The 10468-nt window shown below is 36.1% G+C and overlaps 2 protein-coding genes across 2 annotated transcripts; one reads left to right on the top strand and one right to left on the bottom strand.

Annotated features, from left to right (window-relative positions):
* Positions 1-1805: 1805 nt before the first annotated feature.
* LOC309807919 (large ribosomal subunit protein eL21-like) lies at positions 1806-2311 on the bottom strand (the record flags this gene model as incomplete). Its single annotated transcript, XM_082627930.1, has 1 exon — positions 1806-2311. The coding sequence occupies exon 1, from the start codon at positions 2286-2288 to the stop codon at positions 1806-1808; it is 483 nt and encodes a 160-aa protein (XP_082484056.1). The 5' UTR covers positions 2289-2311.
* A 5376-nt stretch (positions 2312-7687) lies between these two features.
* On the top strand, positions 7688-10262 carry PTH (parathyroid hormone; the record flags this gene model as incomplete). Its single annotated transcript, XM_082627931.1, has 3 exons — positions 7688-7745; positions 9791-9881; positions 10001-10262. Exons 2-3 carry the CDS (start codon positions 9796-9798, stop codon positions 10260-10262), a joined length of 348 nt encoding a protein of 115 aa, XP_082484057.1. The 5' UTR covers positions 7688-7745; positions 9791-9795.
* Positions 10263-10468: the final 206 nt, after the last annotated feature.

Here is a 10468-nt window from a genome sequence, read left to right as displayed (position 1 = left end):
AGTATTATCCAATTCTCTCACATTTAAAAGCCCACTGACTTCTCTTTCACAAACACAGTTAAAGAATCCTCAGTTTACTTGATGCATTAAAATACTTTTTAAAGAAAACGTTCCCAAAATTCTTGTTGACTTTTTAGATACTCCATTAAATGGAGCCTTATTACTTGTTCACAGTTTTCAATATTTCTTTGGCAGTCAGATTATGCAAATTGAAAAAAGAGCAGCAGTGTTATTAAAGTGCTCCATTGTTTATAGGAACTTTTAAAATATGTTCAATAAGAAAGAATTGATGAAAAGTGTTTCCCTTTAAGTACCTGTTCTTAAAAGGGATAACACTACTTATGAATGGGAAAAAAAATTCCAACTTGAAGTGGAAAGTAATTATGACACTTGCCATAGCTATCTTTTCCAATGGATTTCATCCCTTGAAGAATTTGATTCTTTTACATGGATAGTCCTAAATACTTATCCAGCATGGAAACAAGTGAAATCATCATGTACAGTGTTGAAGAAGAGGGGAATTGGAATTGGTGACAATATTCTTTTTTGTCGGTGGATAACAATTTAAAGAGTCATTGATCAAGAGATGAAATGTAATTCTGAAGAAAGGGAAAAGCAGTTCATACCATGAAAGATGATATTATGTGCTTCAACAAATCAAATTTGAAGAGCAGTTCTTGGAGTTGATTTTATTCCAGTACATGTTCAGGATACCCGCTCATATGATAATCTTGAGCATGTTTTCACATTAATGTATGTTCAGTCCAGAAAAGAATGAAATAATTTGGATGTGGCCACTGTAGAAGCTATGTAACAATGTAATTGGAACATAGACTGTAACTGCAAAAAACCTGATAAGCAAATTCTACAAAATAGGAACTATTAAGAAAAACCAAGTCATTAGGGAAATAAAGGAAGAGGTACGGAATTCAGATATTTACTTCAGATAAACTCAAATAATTTTTACTACACATATGTCCCTTCCCTTGCAATATTTTTTTAATCTCAGTGTGCATTTGCATAGGTAATTAGAAAGAATTCAAATTTAATTTCTTGTCCTGTGGGGTTTTTTTAATTCCTTCTTTTTTTTTTTTTGGCCAAGCCGCACAGGGATCTTGGTTCCCTGACCAGGAATTGAATCCAGGCCCTTGGCAGTGAAAGTGCTGAGTCCTAACCACTGGACTGCCCGGGAATTCCCTAATTCCTTTTTTTTTAATTGTGGAAAAAACATTTAACATGAAATTTACCCTCTTAATAAAACTTTAAATATAGAATATATTATTGTTGACTGGTATTCTGTGTTTTTATTATTGAAACTGGTGACCCTAGTGATTTCAGGATCTGAACTCAGGTCTTCTAACTCCAAATCTAGTGCTCTTTCCACTATCACCTTCCCTCTAATTGATTTTGTAAAATAACCAGCCACATGAGTATGTTTGGAATTGTTTCACAGTGACTTTCCATACTTTACTGGAAATCTGGAGAATGTCCCTGGCAGGGAAATATAGAATCTCATTTTCATGCCTCTCTTTGCACTCATTAGATCATTCTTTTGGACAGTTTGTTGAGTTAGGCCATGCTGAAGATTCTCTTCATTGTTGAAAGATGAAGTCAATAGCATTCTAGGTTAAGCCTTTAGAGCATCTCTGTGATGTTTGAAATGCCATGCAATCAGCTTAAAATGGGGACACAGAAAGCTACAAATTGGAATTATATGACCTTAACAGGATTCATGAAAATAATAATAATAATTATTATTAATATTATTATTTTACAGTCCAGGTCTTTTATTTTCTTTATACCCATCATGCCATAAATTCATAGGGAATGGGCTCCAACAGTTCAGGCTCCTTTCCATTGGTTCTCACGAAGTGTGCTTCTCTGGGTGGTGCAGGCTGGCGCTTCAGTGGAACCCAAGTACCTTTCTCTTTGGCTTCCTTCTTTTTCTGATCATTTTCCTTCACCCATTTCAGGAAGCTATCTCGGCTCTTAGAGTGCTTAATATGCTCGATATGCACATTAATTCTCTTGGCAAGAATCTTGCCCTTAACTTGTTTGTTTACAATGATGCCAACAGCATGCTGAGTAACATTGTAGACTCTCCCAGTTTTGCCATGGTAACATTTGTGGAGCATTCCTTTTTGAACAGTGCCCATTCCCTTGATATCTACAATATCACCTTTCTTGTAGATTTGCATGTATGTGGCCAAAGGAACAACTCCATGTTTTTTAAAAGACCTAGAGAACATGTAGCGGGTGCCCCTCCTCTTTCCCTTTGTGTTGGTCATTTTGGCAAATCACTGGAAGATGGCAGTTCTGGCCGAAAAGCCATGAAAATAATTATTATTGTTAGTTGTGATTTTAATCAATACCAGGTATGCAGTTGACAAAGTGCATTCATATATATTATTCTATGTGATCCTCACAATAACTCTGTGGAGTAGTTCATATCTATTTTTCTGTAGAAATTAAGGTTCTGTGCTAAAATGACTTGGGTTGTGCAAATAATAAGTGCCAAACCTTTACCCTCATCTTCCATATTCAGGTACTGAGCGTTTCACTGCATAGTGCTGCTAGGTGGATGTGAGAAGAACATAGCTTCTAGGGCTGCCCGTCAGTTTAACTTGCATTGGAGTCCACTCTCCAGTCACACTCAGCACATTTTATTACCAACAATAGAAAGATATGCTTAGTTTTAGTTTAAATTTTACAATTCTTTGTGCAATTAGCAAATTCAAAATGGAATTTATGAACATCATAACTGCCTACTGCCTCAGAATTCTTTGCACTTCAGGGGGCTGGGCTGAAGGAGGAAGAGAGCAGATTGAGCCCAGGAGCTCAACACTCTCCATGTTTAGTACTGGGGACTCCTGGAATGAGGTGGACACATGTGAGAGAATGGGCAAGGGACACTTTCCTTTCAGATTTAGATTCAACATGCATTTTTTTTTTTTTTTTTTTTGCAGTACTCAGGCCTCTCACAGTTGTGGCCTCTCCCGTTGCAGAGCACAGGCTCTGGACACGCAGGCTCAGTGGCCATGGCTCACGGGCCCAGCCGCTCTGTGGCATTTGGGATCTTCCCAGACCGGGGCACAAACCCATGTCCCCTGCATCGGCAGGCGGACTCTCAACCACTGCGCCACCAGAGAAGCCCCAACATGCATTTTTTGAATGCCATTTACAGTCAAAACATTTTCACATATGATAGCTCATCTCTGAAAGCTCATAACTAAAAGGAGGGAAGGCAGTATTCTACTTTGAGATGTAGAATTTGAAATCTGAAAAGTTAAGGTGCTCTAACTTAAAAAAAAATCACAGGAAAAAAAAGTTCAGGGAGAAGATTGTGAGCAGGGAAATTGCTGCTGTTTCTAGACTGGCTGATTTTAGGTGCTCAACAAATCTTTACTATGTAGGATTGAAATGGTAATTTGGATTGACATGCTGGCATTCCTAACTCAGACTCTGAGCACCCAGATCATTTGACTTAAAGCTTCACTAATGGGAAACCAATACCCCCTGTCCTGCTTTATTTTCCCCACACTATTTTAAAACATAAAGAAAGAATCAAGGTACACAGACTATTGGCTCCAGTTGACTATTGGGAAGGGATGTGAAAGACATTGTATTTTTTTTTCTCATGTCATAAATTGCATATAATATTCTACAAGGGTAATGGGAAAATGGAACAGAACTAAGAATCTATTCCAAGGGAAGATTCACATTTACTGAGGAAAACATATTGTCTATACTCCAAATGAGAACACTTGGTCTGAGTATATTTACGAGACAATAAAAGAAGAATATTTAGAATTAGCAGTGACATCAGTGGTCTGGTCAGCTCACTGAAAAGGGTCATTAAAAATGTGAGACTTTACTTCTTCATTAAATTGCTATGGCTGTCCAACTTCCTTATGGTTCCAAAAATAAAAATGAAAACTCTCAAAGCCTACTTTCCCCCCCCACCTCCATTTCTTTAAGAAACAGAGGGTACAATTAAATCTCAGGGGGCTTTTGAATGAGGAACACTCAAGGACTTGTTCCAGTGCTTACCTATATCATGAGAAAATTACAGAGGCATCTGCACAACTAGAAATCTTTTCAATCAATAAAGATCCCAAGGCTTCCCCAAGTGACACCCTGGTTTACACTGTGACATTCCTTGCTGTATTTAGAAGGACTCTCTCATCCCAGGCATCCAGAATCTTTTTACCCTCAGTCCCCACCTGCAGAGATGCCTTTTTCTAACTGTGAAAACAGTGCATGTCATTTTAACACTCCTCCATTCCACATAAACATGGAGAAGGAATACAGGCAGGGATGGACGCTCACTGATAGAATGGACAAAAAGCAACAAGTAGTATTTTATTTGTGAAGGTAGCTGCATATTTCATCTTTGAAGGGCTACTCAGGTATAATGTATCCCAGGGTTTATAACAGCTTATACATATAAAGAGATCAATGGCTTATTAAACGCTGCCTATCAGAGAACCACACTTGAAATATCCATCAATAAAGATTATGGAGAAAGAAAAATAAAGAAATGAATATTATAAAAAACAAGTGGAAAATTCAACAGTTATTATATGCTGTCCTTTAAAACATTTTTACTCATTGTCTCTAACAACAGAAACGTCTGGGGGCTGGTGAGTAGGAGGGAGGAAAATTGTATCTGACAGATTAAGAATTCAGTAGCTCAATAACCCACAGGAGAGCTTAAAGCAAAAGAGTAGGTCAACTGTTAAGATAGTCACCAATTAATCTGTTGACAAAACATGGAATTAGGAGAACTATAGCTGGATTTCCCAGCGCTGGAAGTTTCTTCTTGAGGTTAAGTCCCCAAAGCCATGCTAATTCCTATTGAGCAAACAGAAGGAAAAAGTATCAGTCTCAAATTAAACCTCCCATAATGCAAGGGGAAATAACACATGGCCCTTTATCCTTACCAAATGTGAGGAGGAATACAGTAGGTTGTCTGACCCTAGCTTCAGAGAACTTGAGAGCGCTAAGAAAGGCTGAGCTTTTCAAAGGAAAAAGCTATGCTCAGCTCTTTTCTGTCACTCTGACATCAGTCTCTTGTGCCCACATAGCCCTTAGCCCTCTTATTCCTAAATGGTTTCCTTCTATCTAATGTCTACAGTCCCAGAAGCTGATGGTTCAGATAAACTATGCGCCAGATCTTGGCAGCTGTGTCTCTTCTTTGTGGGAAGGTCAAAGTAGTACTTTACAAAATCCAAAGGACACAAAATATTACTAATGCACACACGCGTTTAGAGAGGACTACAAGATAAAACTCCTAGGCATACACACAGAAGCCTTCCATAATTTGTACCATACTTACTTTTTTAGGGTCATTACCCATCTCCCCTCTCTTCCCACTAGCATGTATTCAGTCTTCATTGCCTCTATGCCTTTGCACATGCTGTTCCTTCTTGTCCTTTCTCACCTTCTCTGATGGAAAACTCATTCATCCTTGAGAATACTTAAGCTTCTCAGGAAAACAGCTTGCAACAACTACAGGGAAATTAGTCACTTCTTTCTCTGTGCTTTTTATAATCCTCTGTTAATATGGCTATTATAATGCCTATTATATTATATTCCAACTTATATGTCAAATTTCAGGGCAAGGATCATGTCTCAATCATTTAGTGATTAACACAGTCTCCGGCAGATATCTAGTATATATTCAATGCACTTTTTGAATGAATAAGCTTTGTCTGTTTTCTTTATTTTTCTGTAAAACTAGTTTAATAATGTGGTTATCTTCAATATGGCAGTTTATTCTTAAATAATTGTAATAAGAGGAAGACAGTGAAAACAGTGTGCATTACTCCTGGAAGGCTGTCAATTATATCGAACTTACCCAAAGAAGTGGGAAAAAATCTCCAAATTAAAATGTTAAACATGGCTTTATAATAACAATCAAAAAATGTGTTTATAAAACCATTTATTTTTCCAGTTCTTCTACTTCTTAACAGAGCATAACAAAAAATAGTACACAAACATCAGGTTTAGACTTTGCATCAGAAGAGGTCTTTTAAAGGATCAAAACAATAGATTTTTTTTTAGTCAAAAGGGACCTATTGGTTATCTAGTTCAACTCTCTGCTCTGTATGAATCTCTATGATATCTCTGATAGATGCTCACCCAGCTTCTACTTGAACACTTCCAGTGATCGGGAACTCACTACTTAGGAAGGTAATTGATTCTTTATTTTGACAATTACGGTATCCAAGATGAGCCCAAATCTGCCTCCCTGTAATCTTTAGCCATTGGACTCAGTCCTTCCTTCTTAAACCACAGAAGATATTCCTTCTTCCTTATAGAAGCCCTATAAAGAATTAAAAACAGCTACATCATCATCCCGAGTCTTTTCTTTTCCAGACTTTTCCAGTTTGATTCAACTCCTTCTGATATGTCATGTTTATCAACATTTTCACCAACCTACTTCATATCCTCCAGACATGTTGCAGTTCGTCTCTAAGACTTCTGAAATGGAGCCTGGAACACTACTCCAAATGAGATTTGCTCAGTGTAGAGGATTTCTCAGAGCAGCACTAACACATATCTTTCATTCTAGCCTCTGTACAGGTATTTGAAATTTGGACTGGCTCTTACTTGATGTAGCATCAAAGCTTGGCAAGAGTTAGCAGGAAAGAGGATAACATGAAGCCTGGGTAGGAGCAGAGCTAAGAGAACTGATCCAATTCTGGGGCTTTAGTTGGGAGGCAAGCTGCCTAAACGAACCCTAGATATACCAAGGGGATTCAAGGGGTTTTGATCGATAGATGGAGACAAAGCTGTAGCAATATTTGAAATTAGACAGGTGGTGGCATCTTGCCTCTATTAGGTTTTGGAGCAGGCCCTCCATCACCAGGTGGGGAACATGAGAAACAAGACCCAACTCCTGGCAAAGAGTCTGCAAAGGGTTAGGCAAATTAGAGTCAGGAAGAATGGGGTTCAAAGAAGGGCTACATTTCTAAGGGGAAACTGAGGTAGTAAGAATTAAAATAGCTCTGGAATCATAAAGACCTTTGTTGAACTCCATCTTCTTCATTTTCCAAACCTCAGTTTCCTCATGTGAAGATAATAGTATTTACTTTAAAGGATTGCTGTGAAGACTTACTGGGATGATATATGTAAAGTCTGGCATACAGGTACTGCTTTTCAAATGTTTTTATTGCAAATTAAAATAAAAAGATAAAATGTAAGTTAAATGAATTTTTAAATAATTTCACTTTTGAAGCCCTTCAAATTAATTATGTACTAAGAGCATATTCTCAAAACATTTTTAACACTTCCTTTAAGAAAAGCACTATACCTATTTTTTGGAAAGATGATCAGGAATGATATGGATTGGTTGAATATGGCTTGTAAAGTAAGCATAATGTAATATGATTCATTATAATCCTCATAATAATTGTGCCAATATTATGGTTATAAGAAATATACTTATTTAAAGATGTTACTTTCAAATAAATGATGACTTTACCATAAATCTCTGAAGTCAGTCTTTTTTGTAATATAAATTTACTAATCCAGTCAGAATTACAATTCACTATTTGTTAGAAATCTTTGCATAAATCCTTCTCCCAGCCCCACACTGTTTTCCTTTTAATATCCAATTATCTAAAATTTAAGAGGAATGAGCACCGCCCCATGGGAGTGTGTGTGCTGCTCTGATCCTATAGTTAAAATTCAGAGAATTGGGAGTGACGTCATCCGTAACAATAAAAAAGCTTCTCTTGGTGTGTGGAAGACCTATACATAAAAGTCACATTTGAGGGTCTACAACTCAATTCATCAGCTTTCTCAGGTTTACTCAACTTTGAGAAAGCATCAACTGCTAATACACCTGAAAGAAGATCGTGTCCTAAGACATTGTGTGGTGAGTAATCTTTATTTTCTCTTTTAAATTTCATATGAGTTCTTTTTTATGATCAAGCAATTATTTAATGTGTACCATTTTCTACAATACCATGCTGCTCGTTCAAGGTAAAATGTTAAGGGAGGGTTTGAATGATAATTTAATCTAAAAATGTTGCAATAAAAAATAAATTTATGCTACCAAAATATTGTTAAATCATTTATTTTTGTGATTAAAGTCTTTTGAGAGGCCTTGCTTTTTATAAACTCATCTGAAATTACATGAAAAATAATTAAAATTTGGCATGATGTGCTTTAATGGTATCTTATTAAAGTTTTGAAATAAAACAGCCTAATGAGAAATGAATAATTCTGATTTAAATAATCAATGTAAATTTATTTGTCTGAGCTAAAATTCCATTTTTCCTCCAGAATATCCTCATAGAGAGCTCAATCTGTGTACTATAGTTGGAGAAACTCAGTTTTACTGCTGAATATTTATTCCCTTTACATAAAGCCTTTTCTAATATTCTATTCTGAAAACTGTACATGAATTTTAAGGATGTTTTACAACGATTTTCCAGCTTTTAAAGTGACATTCTTGTAAGAACCTCATCTCTCTATTAAGAACAAGGAAGCAAGGCAGAGGCGTTTGATGAATGTGACAAAGCTAGAATAGGACACCAAAGCTTCTGTCCTCTGGCTACAATGATTGTTTCTAACACAAACCAAAAATGAAGAATATTCATTTGTTCCTCCTTCAATAGCTTTATATTGCACAGTGAAAATAAATATAGTAGATTATAATGCTCCTTATGCTACTTCTAAATGATGCAGTTTCCCTTTAAAATATGAGTACATAGCCACCCTATGTGTATGTTAAAACGGAGAACGTTAAGTATTAAGAAAAGGCACGTCTATGATAAAAGACTTTGCAATTGTTGAAATGCAGATTACGGTAAGACTTTTCTATTTTGAGATGAAAAGCTTAAAAGCAAAAGAGGAAAGTACTAAAAATTATACTCAAACAAAATCGTTAATAAAATAAGCTGAAAAGATAAGATACAGACAGGCATTTTATATGGAGTCAAAGCTCTAAATTCATATAACAAGTAATTAATTAGATGATGTTTAAATGCTTTGACACATTCTTTTTAACGGTAGAATTGTGTGTTAATTTAGTAAAAATCTCTAAATCAGAGCCTATTCATTTGGCATTTATGTTTATCATTGCGTTGAAAGGAAGTTTACTTATGAAAAAGAAATTTGCTAAGTCAACAAACACTGTTGACAATTTACCTAATTAAAAGAAGTAGGGACTTCCCTGGTGGTCCAGTTGGTAAGACTCCACGCTCCCAATGCAGGGGGCCCAGGTTGGATCCCTGGTTGGGAACTAGATCCTGCACGCATGCCGCAACTAAAGATCCCACATGCTGCAGCGAGGATCCTGCGTGCTGCAACTAAGACCCGGCACAGCCAAAATAATAAATAAATAAATAAATAAATAAATAAGAAAGAAGTAGCCATTTTCAAGCTTCATGTGTATTTAGTCATAACACAAAATGTGGGAGGAAATTCTAAACAGTAAAGTTTTTCATTCTTCATGTAGCTTAAATTCATATATTAAAACTTGCACAAGAACTCTCAAAAAGATACCTAAGAAAGTAAAGCTAATCTGTCTAATTTCTAAGTCAAATTGTGTGTATACATAATATATACTAATTATCTGTATATATAATATATACTTATATATACTGTAAAATAAAGAGGCTGATTCCAAAAGTCTCTCATGAAAAACAATCCAATTAGTTACTGTCACACTCTGTACAAAGTTGTATGATTATAAATATAAACTACTATAAATTTAATTGTATTGTTTGTAATATTAAAAATATTTTAAATGCCTCCATTTTGCTTTTTCTTTTAGTGAAGATGATGTCTGCAAAAGGCATGGTTAAAGTAATGGTTGTCATGTTCGCAGTTTGTTTTCTTGCAAGATCGGAAGGGAAGTCTGTTAAGTAAGTACCATAGCCTGTTCTGCATGGTGAGGGCATGGGAATTGGATTTTTAAGGTTGGCTTTATGATTTGGAAGAGGGGAGCTAATGGAGTGATCCTCTCTGATTCTGTTCCCTCTAGGAAGAGATCTGTGAGTGAAATACAGCTTATGCATAACCTGGGCAAGCATCTGAGCTCCATGGAAAGACTGGAATGGCTGCGTAAGAAGTTGCAGGATGTGCACAACTTTGTTGCTCTCGGAACTTCTATAGCTTTCAGAGATGGTAGTTCCCAGAGACCCCGAAAAAAGGAAGACAATGTCCTGGTTGAGAACCATCAAAAAAGTCTTGGAGAAGCAGACAAAGCTGATGTGGATGTATTAATTAAAGCTAAACCCCAGTGAAAACAGATATGATCAGAGCACTGCTCTAGACAGCATAGGGCAACAACATTACATGCTGCTAATGTTTTCAAGCTCTATTAAGATTAAGTGGCAATATTTCTAATATTACCAAACTTTATGTGTAATCTATTGCTAGCTGTGGTAGCGGCAATTTTAATTGATTATTTTGATTTTACTTTTATTCATCTAAGAGCTCTTTTAATAAT

Source organism: Mesoplodon mirus, assembly GCF_964341445.2.
Source record: "Mesoplodon mirus genome assembly, chromosome: 7".
Taxonomy (NCBI): domain Eukaryota; kingdom Metazoa; phylum Chordata; class Mammalia; order Artiodactyla; family Ziphiidae; genus Mesoplodon; species Mesoplodon mirus.
Note: the sequence above shows the minus strand (reverse complement) of the source record. Positions and strands in the feature narration are given on the sequence as shown.